The 16,612-nt window shown below is 42.8% G+C and overlaps 1 protein-coding gene across 2 annotated transcripts in view; it reads right to left on the reverse strand.

Moving 5' to 3' along the window:
- LOC125459215 (synaptotagmin-7-like) overlaps positions 1-16,612 on the reverse strand; it is a 637,664-nt gene that overhangs the window by 12,077 nt on the left and 608,975 nt on the right. For both annotated transcript variants that reach the window (XM_059652015.1, XM_048545304.2), the window contains 2 exons: positions 4,662-4,776; positions 1,768-1,967 (listed from right to left, as the gene is read on the reverse strand). In XM_059652015.1, the coding sequence (XP_059507998.1) occupies positions 1,768-1,967; positions 4,662-4,776 (315 nt within the window). The remainder of the gene's footprint in view (positions 1-1,767; positions 1,968-4,661; positions 4,777-16,612) is intronic.

Genomic DNA, 16,612 nt, shown 5'->3' on the forward strand with positions numbered 1-16,612 from the left:
ATTAGCACACCCACTGTCTTTTGCTCTGAGCACTTCCATCATCTGTTCCACTCGCTCCCCTTTCTTATTTGTTAACAGCATGAAAACCATAATTTCCAGTTCCTTCTGTTCTAGCAAAGAGTCATATCAGACTCAAAATATTAACTCTGAAACCTGCCACTTCTGTTCATACTTTATATATATATTACATGAAAGCGTGCCTTTGCTAAATCATCACACCCTACAGCATATCCCTCTTTTCCCAATAAACCAAAGGTTGACCTTTAGAAAATAACATTATTTTAAAAACCAAACAAGTATCGATAAGGATTGGCTTCTAATCTCACATACTTTTAATTGGAAATCCATAATTTCCTGTCAGTCTTTGAGTTCCATCATTCCCTAGCTGCCTGCTCTCGCTCTCTCTCAATTAAGGGATTTTAATATTGTTGTGAATGCTTGGAACACAGCTCCACATTTTGTTTCATAACTTCCACACTGAACCAGAAGAATGTGGGTTCCAAGCATGAACATGATCTGCTCAAGTGCTTTAAGAGGTGCTATCTGAGGCTTTTGCCTTCTCATGTGGTACTATTAAATGAAAAACAAAGTATCACTTCCAGTTCCCTGGCCAACAATTACCCTGAACTAATTACTGAAATGGATCTTAGAGACATTATGCTGTAACTTTCTCATATTGTGTTGCTTAAGAGGAGAGGGTAGTACATCTATTTTAGGGATAATTGAAATGTATCAGTGATAGTGGATGGGAGGTTGTCATGGACAACACTGATGAATTTGCAGGTGACAAATGCATCAGTAAGAGTTTCAATGGCAGATGAATTAGGGCAGAGATTGATGTAGAATTAAGGCAGAGATTGATGTAGAATTATGCATTTTTGTACAGGTTCAGAAGCTCAAATAGGATGATAAGTTTGCAAATAGACGGTTTTGCCAAAGACAGTAGCAGGAGAGGGTATGTTCTTCTTGATGTTGAACTAGAGTTAATGGTGGCTCATTGAGGACCTGGCTTGTAGAGTGACAAGAGGCAATGGAGAGGAGGAGCGAGATGGTAGAGCTCAACGTCATCAATGCACACATGGAAGATTATTCATTTCTTTGAATTATCTCAAAGTAGCAGCGAATAACTAAAGGACAGATCCATAGAAGTCTCCAGAGGTAACAATGAGGGGATGGATACAAAAGCTTATAGCGACTTATTTGGTTCCTATTGTGTAGGTATGTAGTGCAACTAACCATGGGACAAGGTGAGTAGAACCTTACCATGTTGAAGGATAGACGAAAGGCATTTAGAAGGAACAGATGGTCAACAAGATGAAAGTCTATAGAGAGCCAAGGAGAAAATGCATTGTCACCAATGATCTGAAACTCTTTTTGGTTTTTTTAACAGGGATCTCAGTGGAGACCTTTAAATAGAGTGTCAGCAAACAGTGTTTTTAAATGATGACAAGACAGAGATTTTTTGTTTGATAATAGGAAGATGGAAGTGCTTTTTGATTCTAGAGACTGTATTCAGTTCCCATGTTTGTTTGGAGTTTTGATATTAATGTCCTCCACAGTCTAGAATGTTGCTATTTACAACAAAAAAATCTACAAATTAAGTGGATTTTTAACCTAGTGTCAAACTGGTTCAGGGACATCAGTGGCTGTCTCACTGTCAGGCTAAGAAATAGCTCATTGGATAAACTTACCACCTGTGAGAAATGAATCTTGAAACACTTTTGTAACCTCGTACTAGATTTACATCAATTAGTATTTTGCACAAACCTTTCCAATAACATCATTCCTGCTCAGTTTGTCTTTGTCCATCACAGTAATGATGATAGTTGTCTCTCGCAATATCTCTGTCGGTACATCAAACACGAAACTCTCATTGAAGATGGGATTTAAACATCTCTTCATCACAACTGTCTTTTTCTTCTCCACTTTCTTATCCTTGTACATGAGCCAAACTTTGACGTATGGATCTGCAAGGAAGACAAACCACAAAGGACACAAAAAAAAATTGGTCCAAAATATTTATCAAGATAATGGACAATAATATAGCATCTCTATTTAGTTTCAATGTTATAGCAAAGCTAACATGAAAAATCCAACACCATAATTCCAAACAAGCTCAGCTGTAAACTCCGAGACCTATGTCTCGACTTCACCCCATCCTCCATAATTGGATCCTCAACTTCCTGACCTACAGAACACAACAAGTAAGAACAGTCAACAATTCCTTCACCATACTCCTCAAAACCAGTGCTCCACAAGCCTATGTAGTCAGTCCCCTACTATGCACTCAACTGTGTGGCAAAATTCTGACCCAACTCTATTAACAGGTTTGCTGACAACATCATCATTATGGGCTGGATCTCAAACAACAATGAAACGCAATACAGGATTCAATCCATCAAAGTCAACAAAACGAAGGAGCTGGTCGGTGGCTTCAGGAAGCAGAGTGGATAGCACTCCCCAGTCTGCATCAGTGGTGCCGAGGTGGAGATTAGTCAAGAAAACACAACAACATCTCTATGTCCTCAGCATGTCTGTAAAGACTTTTTATAGATACATCTTTGAAAACATCCCATCTGAATGCATCACAGGGAAATACGGTAATTGCTGTTATCAAGACTACAGAGAGTCATGAACATAGCCCAATCCATCATGCAAACCAGGTTTCCAGTGGTTGACTCCATCTATACTTCTAGCTGCCTTAGGAAAGCAACCAACAGAATCAAAGACCCCTCCCTCCCTGGTTACACGGGACATAAAAGTTTACCTACAGGCTCAAAAACAGCTTCTTCCTTGTTGTTATCAGACTCTTTAATGGACCTCTCAGATGTTAATTTTGATCTCTTTCTCTGTGTGACTGTAATGCCGAATCCTGTACTCTTTTCAGTTACTCTGATGTACTTTGTATGAAAACTTCAAAAACCAGTAAGCTTGGCAAACCAACCAACAAGGTCAACCACAACCCGAGCTACAGAAATTTGATAAAACATGTACTTTGTATGGTATGATCTGCCTGTAAAGCAGGCAAAACAACACACTTCACTGTATCTCAGTACATATGACAGAAAAACATCAGTCAGAACTAAGATGGATAACTTTTTGTTTAGTAAAAGCGTTAAAGGTTTGAAGAAGGTGCATGGATAAAGCTCAGATGTAGGGCTGCCATGTTCATAGTATTATAGAATCCCTACAGCGTAGAAACAGGCCCTTCAGCCCAACAAGTCCACACTGACCCACAAAGCATCCCACCCAAACCCATCCCCCGATCCATCTAATTTACACATCCCTGAACACTATGGGCAATTTAGCATAGCCAACGCATCTATGGACTGTGGTAGGAAACTGGAGTACCCGCAGGAAACCCACACTGACATGAGACAATGTGGAAATTCCACACAAACAGTCGCCCAAAGGTGGACTCGAACCCAGTGTGAAACAGCAGTCCTAACCACTGAGCCACCGTGCTGTGTTCTAAGTGAATTTTTAGGGCGATGGGCTCAATGGCCTAATCCTGTTTCTCTGTTATTGAAGCAAGAATATTTCTCCATCTCCACTCCATCTGAACCAGTGCCACCACCCAGTTATTTTCATTTCTTGTGCTTTAGCCGGATTGCTGCCCTAACCCTCAAAATAATCCATTCTATCATATTGTAGTGACAGTGCAATATAAACATTACTGCAGTTAGATAGTTTGTATTCATCAATTGAGTTGGATGTGAACTATTTGTCTCAAAGATGAGAAAATATTGACCTTTATCAACTTTATGCATAATAGACATTTTCTTGAAATATCCCTTTAATTCTAATAAATTGCTTGCTGCATTATAATGCATTGAAGCAGATTTGACAAACATAAATCAGATGAGCTAGCTCCCCTTTCTGCAGTGCTTACGGAAAATATGGCGATCCATTATCATCCCACCAGTCTGATAATACAGAAACGAAGTGAGTGCTGGAATCAGAAGGCTGCCCACCTCTCAGAAAAAAACAATTAATAATTAGGTTTGTTTTTTAAAAAAAAATCCAATTGATTACAATGTTTCAGCACCCACTCCACATTTTTACAATTTTCATAGAAAAGTTTTGAGAGTGAGTTTCATCAGGTGTGAAGAGGTGGCGTGAGAGCAGATGAAATGGCATGCAAATGTCACCATTTCTGCATGTAGCAGCAGAAAGCGTTGCACTGTTAGTGGATTTTATTTGTTCAGCCTTTATAAGGTGATCTAACAATTAAGGGCAAGGGGGAGAAATAGGGGAAGGAGGCCTTTAATCAGTGGCTGGAACAGACTCCTGCATCATGGCCTCCCCCCTCTCCCAGTGGACATCCTGCCCTAAATGGCTAATTAGATGTGGAGATCCTTTTCCAACACTAGCTGGCTGGAATTCCTGACAGCTGGGCTTTAATTAACTTAATTCGTCATGAGGCAGGATGGGAGCAAGACAGCTACATGCTTCCCGATCCTTGTTTCTCACAATTGGAAACTGTAAAATTCAATCCAAAGATCAGAGACCATAAACTGTATTGGCAAGTACATCATCTGAACCTATACTGGTGATGAAGGATTGAAATTGTGCTCATCTTATTATACAGCATACAACAATTGTTCTCAATGGAACAAATGATTCTACTTTGTATTCAAGTTAATACATAATGCGCCTACCTGATGTACCTCCTATGTCCATGGCTTTCAGATTCCTTGCCTTTATAATATTCACAGTGATTGTATTGGCAGTTGGGTTGTAGCATAATGACAAAAGAAGCTCTCCTCGACTCCCCTGAAATAACAAAGAACCAAGTTATTTCTGTACTTCTAAATTTTCTATAGTACAAAGCCTTCTTGAAAGTAATTAAACATTTATCCAGGCACCATTACAATTCAATCGAAGTAACGCAATAGTCGTCATTCTGTCATCAGCATCCTGAACCAAGTCTTGACTTTTGCTTCCAGTTGTACATTACAGCGGGGAATCAGTTACATTCTAAATTTCATGGAGATTTTATTTTCAAGCTGTTTATTACTATGGATACTACATATACAAAATTACATAAATAGTGATGTCCAAGCTGAAAGACTGAAACAATTTTACTGTAATCAAGGCAATAATCTCACTGACTCACTTCCTGAATGAGATCTGCAACAAGCACAAGCCAGGAAATATAGAACGTGAATGACAACACCTTTAATGTTAAAAGACTCCCTCAGAACTAAGCTGAACTATCAGCCTAGATTCTGAGTTGGAGTTCTATTATGTCACTCAAAAGCAATTTCTGACCCAGACTATAATGTTACTAGCAGTCGCAAATACTGTGTGGAAGGGAATTTTATGGTGAGGACAACAACATAGAAAGGGAATTTAATATGATTTTGTACCAGAGAAACAACCAGAGGCAACGTTTCTGTAGACTCCTTGAGTTATTAAGAGTTTCATCATGCAATTGAGTCTTAAAACTACTTCAGTAGTTGAGAAAAAACTGAAGAAGGAAACAAAAAAGAATAAAAGTAATGAACTAGTCACTCAATGGCTGGAAGTAATAATACAAATGTTGGCAGTCCATAGAATTTAACCAATATTCACAGAATTGGACATGAAAACCATTTCATAAAAGAGAAGTGTCTATATCTGGAATTTAGAAGACATTACATACTTTGAAATTAACACATCAAAACAGTGCTTAGTTATGTTTACTGTCCAAGAACTGTTCTAAGTCAGAATAAAAGGGTTTCTGTGTCAAAGGAGATTAGGTAAGTATAAGCTTCTTTTTTGTTGATCTTATTTCTGTAGTGTGTAATCTCCTCTTATGTTCCCAGTGTCTGATCACTATTTACAAGGCAAGAGAAGGTGATAGAAAACTCTCCACTTACCTGGATGAGTGCAGCTCAAATAACACTTAGGAAGCTAGACACTACCCAGGACACAGCAGCCTGGAACCGCATTCACCACCTTCAACATTAATTCCTTAACCTCCGATGTGCAACAGCAGCAGTGTATACTTTCCACAAGATGCTTTGCGGTAACACATCAAGGTTTTTTTTTTAAAAGAGATAAGGTGGTGTACAGTTGGATGAACACAGCAGGTCAAGCTGCATCAGAGGAGCAGGAAGGCTGACGTTTTGGGCCAAGACCCTTCATCAGAAATGGGGGAAGGGCAGGGCGTTCTGAAATAAATAGTGGGAGAGGGGGAGGCGGATAGAAGATGGAAAGAGGAGAAGATAGCTGGGGAGGAGACAGACAGGTCAAAGAGATGGGGATGGAGCCAGTAAAGGTGAGTGAAGGTGGGGAGTAGATAGGTCAGTCCAGGGAGGAAGGACAGGTCAAGGGGGCGGGATGAGGTTAGTAGGTAGGAGATGGGGGCGGTGCATGAGGTGGGAGGAGGGGATAGGTGAGAAGTAGTACAGGTTAGGGAAGCGGGGACGAGCTGGGCTGGTTTTGGGATATGGCGGGGGAGGGGAGATTTGAAGCTTCTGAAGTTCACATTGATACCAATGGGCTGCAGGGTTCCCAAGCGGAATATGAGTTGCTGTTCCTACAACCTTCGGGTAGCATTGTTGTGGCACTGCAGGACGCCCAGGATGGAAGTGTCATCTGAGGAATGGGAGGGGGAGTTGAAATGGTTCATGACTGGGAAGTGCAGTTGTTTGGTGCGAACTGAGCTCAGATGTTCTGCAAAGCGTCAAGTCCCCAAGCCTCCGCTTGGGGTTTCCCCGATGTAGAGGAGGCCACAACGGGAACAGTGGATGCAGTATACCACATTAGCAGATGTGTAGATGAACATCTGCTTGATGTGGAAAGTCTTCTTGGGGCCTGGGATGGGGGTAAGAGGGGAGGTGTAGGGGCAGGTGTAGCACTTTCTGCAGTAGCAGGGAAAAGTGCTGGGTGTGGTGGGGCTGGAGGGGAGTGTGGGGCGGACAAGGGAGTCACGAAGAGAGTGATCCCTCCTGAAAGCAGATAAACGGTGGGGAGGGACAAATATTTTTCGCGGTGGGGCCGGATTGCAGATGGCAGAAGCGTTGGATCCGGAGGTTGGTGGGGTGGTACGTGAGGGTGAGGGTGATTCTGTTTTGGTTGTTATTGCTGGGACGGGTTGTGACAGATGAGTTGTGGGAAATGCAGGAGACACGGTCGTAGGCATTCTCAACCACTGCAGCGGTGGTGGGGTGGGGGTGGGGGGGGTTGTTGCGGTCCTTGAAAAATGAGGGAGGACATCTGAGATGTGCGGGAGTGGAATGCCTCATCCTGGGAGCAGATGCGGCGGAGGCAAAGGAATTGGGAATAGGAAATGGCATTTTTGCAGGAAAGTGGGTGGGAGGTGGTGTATTCTAGGTAGCTGTGGGAGTCGGTGGGCTTGAAATGGATATCGGTTTCTACGTGGTTGCCCGAGATGGAGACAGAAAGGTCCAGGAAGGTGAGGGATGTGATGGAGATTGTCCAGGTGAACTTGAGATTGGGGTGCAAGGTGTTGGTGAAGTGGATGAATTGTTCGAGCCCCTTGTGGGAGCACGAGGCGGCGCTGATACAGTCATCAATGTCACGAAGGAAGGAGGTGGGGTTTAGGGCCAGTGTAGGGATTGAAGAGGGAAAACCATCGGGAGAACCAAGCGGAGGCTTGGGGACCGCTTTGCAGAACACTTACGCTCGGTTCACACTGAACAAGTGCGCCGCCCAGTCGCGAACCATTGTGGGGTGAAGTTGCGGTCCTTGAAGAACTTGGACATCTGGGATGTGCGGGAGTGGAATGCCTCATCATGGGAGCAGATGCGGTGGAGGTGGAGGAATTGGGAATAGGGGATGGAATTTTTGCAGGAGGGTGGGTGGGAGGAGGTGTATTCTAGGTAGCTGTGGGAGTCGGTGGGCTTGAAATGGACATCAGTTACAAGCTGGTTGCCTGAGATGGAGACTGAGAGGTACAGGAAGGTGAGGGATGTGTTGGAGATGGCTCAGGTGAACTGAAGGTTGGGCTGGAATGTGTTGGTGAAGTGGATGAACTGTTCGAGCTCCTCTGGGGAGCAAGAGGTGGCGCCGATACAGTCATCAATGTAACGGAGGAAGAGATGGGTTTTGGGGCCCGTGTAGGTGCGGAAGAGGGACTGTTCCATGTAACCTACAAAGAGGCAGGCATAGCTGGGGCCCATGCGGGTACCCACGGCCACCCCCTTTGTCTGTAGGAAGTGGGAGGAATCGAAAGAGAAGTTGTTGAGGGCGAGGACGAGTTCGGCTAGGCGGATGAGGGTGTCGGTGGAGGGGGACTGGTCAGGCTTGGGGGACAGGAAGAAGCGGAGGGCCTTGAGGCCATCTGCATGCGGAATACAGGTGACCACTCTCTCCATGACTCCCTTGTTCGCTCCACAATGCCCTCCAACCCCACCACACCCGACACCTTCCCCTGCAACCGCAGGAAGTGCTACACTTGCCCCCACACATCCTCCCTCACCCCTATCCCAGGCCCCAAGATGACTTTCCATATTAAGCAGAGGTTCACCTGCACATCTGCCAATGTGGTATACTGTATCCATTGTACCCGGTGTGGCTTCCTCTGCATTGGGGAAACCAAGCGGACGCTTGGGGACCGCTTTGCAGAACACCTCTGCTCAGTTCGCAATAAACAACTGCACCTCTCAGTCGTGAACCATTTCAACTCCCCCTCCCATTCTTTAGATGACATGTCCATCATGGGCCTTCTGCAGTGCCACAATGATGCCACCTGAAGGTTGCAGGAACAGCAACTCATATTCCGCTTGGGAACCCTGCAGCCCAATGGTATCAATGTGGACTTCACCAGCTTCAAAATCTCCCCTTCCCCCACCGCATCCCAAAACCAGCCCAGTCCGTCCCCTCCCCCCACTGCACCACACAACCAGCCTAGCTCTTCCCCTCCCCCCACTGCATCCCAAAACCAGCCCAGCCTGTCTCTGCCTCCCTAACCTGTTCTTCCTCTCACCCATCCCTTCCTCCCACCCCAAGCCGCACCTCCGTTTCCTAGCTACTAACTTCATCCCACCTCCTTGACCTGTCCGTCTTCCCTGGACTGACCTATCCCCTCCCTATACTCTATTCTCTACCCATCTTCTTTTCTCTCCATCTTCGGTCCGCCTCCCCCTCTCTCCCTATTTATTTCAGAACCCTCACCCCAACCCCCTCTCTGAAGAAGGGTCTAGGCCCGAAACGTCAGCTTTTGTGCTCCTGAGATGCTGCTTGGCCTGCTGTGTTCATCCAGCTTCACACTTTATTACCTTGCACTCTTTACAGCCATGTGATTGGGAGGGCTTATTTTAAGATTTTATGCAAACAATGTCACATCTGACAACACAACACACCTTCAGTGCTTCACCAGGTTAAATATTCAAAGATTGATCAACAAGAATCAGAATCATAAGGAATCCTACCTAGGAACAAAACGAAACATTGGTCGAGATACTTGGACACAAGGGTCTGGATTTTCAGAGTCATGCATCATGAACTTGGCCAGAGCTCAGAACAATAAAAAAAATCCAGCAGGGGTTCTGTTCTGAAATATGAAGTGAATTGACGACTTTGCATGATTGACTTTCTCAAGGAGTTATAATCTGCTGTTCTTTCTGTGAATTTTTTGTCAATACTTCAATGTTTGGAAGATTAACAAATATGTGATATCTGTTACTGCTAGTTTAATGGCCTGTCTGATTAACACAGTTGTTTTTTTAAAGATGATATGTGAATTGGTGTTTTAATCTCTAGCAGCAGTTCCTTGCCAGTGCTATTAAAAGTCCCATTGGTTCGATACATGAACAGTAATGGGTGAAAAGGCATGGAATGGGCATGAACCAGATGACTTACACAGGCAGTATGAAAGGCTTTGAGGAGTACATAATAACATGAGTTGGCTGAGGGAGCATGAAGGATAAAAGGCTAAAATCTTCAGAAACTACTGGGATGCAGTCCCAGAACTGAGCCTGGCATTCAAATTAGACCATTTCTGCAATTGCCCATTCCTGTAGCTATCAACACTCCAGGGTTGGCAGGCATGACTTCATACTGTTCCTACAGTTCAGAACACATTATGTTCAATGTTTAACTTTTTAAACAATGTTTGCCAAGTCAGAACATTTCCTTACTTGAGCTACCAAATTCTGGCCTAATACAACTGCTTGAACTCCAAAGTTCTAAGAATGTGATTAGTTGAACACAAAAGTCAATTCTGCAAGATGAAATTGGATTATCTTTTGGCCCCAAAAAGAATAGCACAGTTTTTTCTTAGAAATTCTATTCTTACTAATGCATTTTTCTTCTTACCATCGCAAAGCTTATTGCTAACCTCACTTCAAGTGATAACGGTAATGGGAGAGGGCATAATATTGAGATTAGTACCAGTTAATATTTACTTAGAAGGATTGGAAAATAACCTTTTGACTTCAAGAATGACATTTTGTGTGTCGTTATATGGCCTCAATAGTACAACAAGTAAAAGTAGTTGAACACAAGACTGGACTGGCATGTAAGTACAAATTTGCAGTCAGAGTGCCACAAATACAACCATCCATTCTAAAGTCATGAGATATGATGATCTCAAACAAGAAGCAGGAGTGATTGATGTCCTCTGCCATTTTTACGGCATCTGTGTCTAAAAATATTCTCACTTTTCTGTTCACTTTCCACCTCAAAAGTTTGAACTGTAATTTTCAAAATCTGATCTGAGTTGAATTCATGGCAGGCAATGAGTGTCTTATCAGCAGTCAGTGTAGAAGAAATATTTTTAAAGTATGTCAGCTAAAAAGCAGCATTTATCAGTCCACCAAAGATTATTTCAGAGTCGTATACCATATACTTTTCCCTTCTAGATTGAAAAGCTTGACAGAAAGTGAGGTAACATATGGCAGGGTGAAGATGGTATCATTTGCTTTCATCTTTAATACTTTTTACCAGTCCTCATCATGATTTTGTTGGTTATTAATCTGTGCAAACTTTTGAGAATTGTACTTGGAAAAATCACTGTTCAATTCTGTTCAACTCCCTCGGGACAGTTCATAACACAATGTGAATCAAATGAAATTATTTTGATGTTAAATAAAAATTGTGTTCATTCATTAAACTGAGTTAGTCAATTAACTTTAACATGTGTTCTGGATTGATTAGGGTATGGAATGCACCGTTTGGTTCAATTGAGGCATTCAAGAGGCTATTGGATGGTGATTTGGATAGAAATAAGGTGCAAGAGCATGGAGGAAAAAGCAGGAGATTGCCAGTAGGTAATGATGTTCTATTGTATAGCCAGTGCAGGTATGGTGGCTACCTTCTGCATCATAACAAGCATGTTTCTGTGACTTTTCTGTAATTCTCCATGAGATATCTGTGTTGCTCTCAAAACCAGTTCTTGAATAAAAAATGACACCAAGTGGTAACAATACAATGCATCAAGCTCATTTTGTGTAGAATCTGACAACGCGTGAGGCAGCTGTTTGGCTTGTTACACTTGTGTTAGCTCTTTCAGAGACATATCCAATTCAGTCCCAAACCCCAGCTTTTACCCTATAACTCTGAAAATTAGTACCATTCAAGTACCACTCTTAGAGGCAGTGCATTCCAGGTCTTAAGAACAGCAGTGAAGAAATTCCTCTAATCTCTTTGCCAATTTTAATTCTATAATTGTCTTAATGAAGGAATGGTTGCTCCTTAGTTGCTGTAACAAAATCCCCAACAACTTGGGGCAAAAATGATCTGTGTCTCCTAATACCAAAATGTCCTGAGCTTTAGGACCAGACTGAAAACTTTCTCTGTACGCTCACAGGGCTGTGATATCCACTCTAAATTATGGTTTCCAGAAGTATGCACAATACTCCATTTGAGGCTCAGGTGATAAACAAAAGTTTAACATGAGCTTCTTTTGTTTGCACTCAGAGGAAGGTTCCCTGGGTGTAAGCATTCTTAAACAGTTTATAAACTTGTAAAGCCATTATGAAAGATGTAAATTTGTACCCATGTCAAAACAGTACAATTAAGGATTGCCTCTGCATGTGTTACTACCGAAGTAATACTCTGCACATTTATTTGCACTAAATTGCCATGTGGGTGTTTACTTTACCAGTCACCTTGATGCCTATTACTAGCCTGCATTGTCAAATTTTGTATTGCACATCAACTTTGAAATTATACTTTCCATATCCAAGAGCAATGGCTAAACCTTCTAGTCACTAGATCATAGGAATTTTCTGAAAGTTTAAACTTACAATTGGTAATTCCCGTGCTTCTTGGGACCCTCTGAGAATGTCAGTTGCTTGGGAAACATGAGGCAGATTAAAACTGAGTCTGCCCAAGTAACTGCATGGCTGACCCACTGATCACCCCCATGACCCCTCGATTATCCTTCCCTGACCATCTGACCTATTCACAAAGCACACACCCCACCCCAACCTGCTCGCCCGAATATACCCCTTTCCTCATCCAACCGATAACCCTGACTACATCGCTGACTCCATCACCCATTAGCCATCTCACCCATTCACTAACACGCAAAATTTGTACTTCAGTATTTTGGATCAACATATTCAGACATGCTATGACACACCTCCAGAGCAGGTAGGACTTGGACATGACCTTCTGACCCAGAGGTGGAAAAAAATCTGAACTCTTAAACTTGCCATGCAGCAGCTGATATGCAACAATTAGGTGAGTTTTTTGTGTGACGGTCTTCCCCAATGAATTCCTGCACTGAGTGCATTATACAGCCAGTGCAGGCATAATGGGCTGAATGACTTCCTTCTGTACCATAACACTTCTGTGAGTAAGTATACTGTATCATGCATCAGAGCTTTTTGTTTTAAACATAAGGTAAGTATACAGTTTTCAGACTGATCAGCATTAGGCAAAAAGGGAACAACACTGACTGGGTGATTTGGACCAGATTGTTTATGTGACAAGTAACGCAATGTTCCCAATACTGATCCCCAGTGTATCTCATTCCAGTCAGACAAGCATCCACTCACCACCACTTTGTCTCCTCACCCATACCTAATTTAGTACTTGTTAGCCCATTCTTTTCCTGTCCATATTTTCTGAATAGCCTGTTACATGGTAATTTATCAAATCCTTTTAGAAGCTCACATACATATCCATTTCATTACTTTCACCAACCACCCCTCATCTTTAACTCCGTCAAAGCCTCAATCAGGTGATAAGACACAATTTGCCTCTCTCATAGTTTATCCAACAACGAAGGATCAAAAATAGTTGTGTTTTACCACTCTTTGCTTGTCAAAACAAGGTCGTAAGCATAAGCAGCAAGTGATGGAGCTAAGCGATCCCACACCCTACGGATCAGATCTAAGCTCTGCAGTTCCGCCACATCCAGTTGTGACTTGTGATGGACAATTAAACAACTCACTGGAAAAGGAGGCTCCACAGATATTCCCATCCTTAATGATAGAAGAGCCCAGCACATCAGTGCATAAGATAAGGCTAGGGCTTTTGCAGCAATCTTCAGCCAGAAGAGCTACATGGATGATCAACCTTGGCCTCCTCCAATGGTCCCTAGCATTACAGATACAAGTCTTCAGCCAATTTGATTCACTGCACAGGATATTAAGAACTGGGTGGAGTCACTAAATAAGACCATAAGACCATATGACATAGGAGTGGAAGTAAGGCCATTCGGCCCATCGAGTCCACTCCGCCATTTAATTGTGGCTGATGGGTATTTCAACTCCACATCTGCATGCTCCCCGTAGCCCTTAATTCCTTGCGAGATCAAGAATTTATCAATCTCTGCCTTGAAGGCATTTAACATCCCGGCCTCCACTGTGCTCCGTGGCAATGAATTCCACAGGCCCACCACTCTCTGGCTGAAGAAATGTCTCCTCATTTCTGTTCTAAATTGACCCCCTCTAATTCTAAGACTGTGCCCACAGGTCCTAGTCTCCCCGCCTAATGGAAACAACTTCCCAGCGTCCACCCTTTCTAAGCCATGCATTATCTTGTAAGTTTCTATTAGATCTCCCCTCAACCTTCTAAACTTGAATGAATACAATCCCAGGATCCTCAGCTGTTCATTGTATGTTAGGCCTACCATTCCAGGGATCATCCGTGTGGATCTCCGTTGGACACACTCCAGTGCCAGTATGTCCTTAACTGAGGTGTAGGACCCAAAATTGGACAAGTATTCTAAATGGGGCCTAACTAGAGCTTTATAAAGTCTCAGAAGCACATCGCTGCTTTTATATTCCAACCCTCTTGACATAAATGACAACATTACATTCGCTTTCTTAATCACAGACTCAACCTGCAAGTTAATCTTTAGAGAATCCTGGACTAGCACTCCCAGATACCTTTGAACTTTGGCTTTATGAATTTTCTCACCATTTAGAATATAGTCCATACCTGTATTCTTTTTTCCAAAGTGCAAGACCTCGCATTTGCTCGTATTGAATTTCATCAGCCATTTCCTGGACCACTCTCCTAAACTGTCTAAATCTTTCTGCAGCCTCCCCACCTCCTCAGTACTACCTGCCTATCCACCTAACTTCGTATCATCGGCAAACTTTGCCAGAAATGCCCCAGTCCCTTCATCCAGATTATTAATCTATAAAGCGAACAGCTGCGGCCACAACACTGGACCCTGCGGGACACCACTTGTCGCTGGTTGCCATTCTAAAAAAGAGGCATTTATCCCAACTCTCTGCCATCTGTCAGACAGCCAATACTCAATCCATGCCAGTAGCTCCCCTCATTTACCATGGGCCCTCACTTTACTCAGCAGCCTCCCGTGAGACACCTTATCAAAGGCCTTTTTGAAGTCTAAACAGATAACATCCACTGGGTTTCCCTGGTGTAACCTACTTGTTACCTCTTCAAAAAATTCTAACAGGTTTGTCAGGCATGACCTCCCCTTACTACAAGCATGCTGACTTGTTCTAATCCGATCCTGCACTTCCAAGAATTTAGAAATCTCATCCTTAATGATAGATTCTAGAATTTTACCAACAACTGAGGTTAGGCTAATCGGCCTATAATTTTCCATCTTTTGTCTTGATCCTTTCTTGAACAAGGGGATTACAACAGCGATTTTCTAATCATCTGGGACTTGCCCTGATTCCAGTGACTTTTGAAAGATCACAACCAATGCTTCCGCTATTTCCTCAGCCACCTCTCTCAGAACTCTAGGATGTAGCCCATCGGGGCCAGGAGATTTATCAATTTTTAGACCTTTTAGCTTTTCTAGCACTTTCTCTTGTGGAATGCCTACCATACTCAACTCGCCCCCTGACTCTCCGTAATTGTTGGGATATTACTCATGTCTTCCACTGTGAAGACTGATGCAAAGTACTGATTAAGTTCTTGAGCTATTTCCTTACCTCCCATCACTAGCCTTCCAGCATCAATCTGGAATGGCCCAATGTCTACTTTTGCCTCTTGTTTGTTTCTTATGTATTGAAAAAAACTTTTGCTATCATTTCTAACATTAATGGCTAGCCTACCTTCATATTTGATCTTCTCCTTCCTTATTTCTCTCTTTGTTATCCTTTGTTTGTTTTTGTAGCCTTCCCAATCTTCTGATTTCCCAGTGCTCTTGGCCACTTTATAGGCTGTCTCTTTTTCTCTGATACATTTCCTGACTTCCTTTGTCAGCCACGGCTGTACAATTCCTCCTCCCCCGGATAATCTTTCTTTTCTTTGGGATGAACCTCTGTACTGTGTCCTCAATTACACTCAGAAACTCCTGCCATTGTTGCTCTCCTGTCTTCCCCGCTAGGTTCTGCTTCCAGTCGATTTTCGTCAGTTTCTCTCTCATGACCCTGTAATTACCTTTATTTAACTGTAGCACCATTACATCCAATTTTGCCTTCTCTCTTTCAAACTGCAGACTGAACTCGATCATATAATGATCGCTGCCTCCTATGTGTTCCCTTACCTTTAGATCTTTGATAAAGTCTGGCTCATTATATAGCACTAAATCCAGAATAATCTGCTCCCTTGTAGGCTCCATCACAAGCTGTTCCAAAAAGCCATCCTGTAAGCATTCCATGAATTCCCTTTCTTTGGATCAACTGGCAACATTATTCACCCAGACCACCTGCATATTGAAGTCCCCCATGATCACCGTGACCTTGCCATTCTGACATTCTCTATCTATTTCCCGGTGCATCTTGCACCCCTGGTCCTGATCACTGTTAGGACGTCTGTACATAACTCCCATTATGGTTTTTTTGCCTTTGTGGTTTCTCAGCTCCACCCACACAGACTCCACATCATCTGACCCTATGTCATTCAGTGCCATAGACTTAATTTCATTCTTAACTGACAAGGCAACCCCACCCTCTCTGCTCACCTCCCTGTCTTTTCGATAAGTTGTAAATCCTTGGATGTTTAACTGCCAGTCTTGAACCTCCTGCAACCACGTTTGTGATGCCTAACACATCATTGTGCCGTTAATTCATCTACTTTGTTACGAATACTACGAGCATTTAGATAAAGTGCCTTAATGCTATCTTTCTTATCATTATTAGAGATACTGGAAATCATAAGCTGTCCTAAGTTATCCTTCCTTTTTGTTGCATTCCTAGTCTGCCTCGAGCTTAAAACCACCTGCACACACATTATCTTGCTGTTGTGCCACGTGTTTACTTCCCTAACTTTCTTATCCCTA

The sequence above is a fragment of the Stegostoma tigrinum genome, chromosome 17, assembly GCF_030684315.1.
Source record: "Stegostoma tigrinum isolate sSteTig4 chromosome 17, sSteTig4.hap1, whole genome shotgun sequence".
NCBI classification, from domain to species: Eukaryota; Metazoa; Chordata; class Chondrichthyes; order Orectolobiformes; family Stegostomatidae; genus Stegostoma; species Stegostoma tigrinum.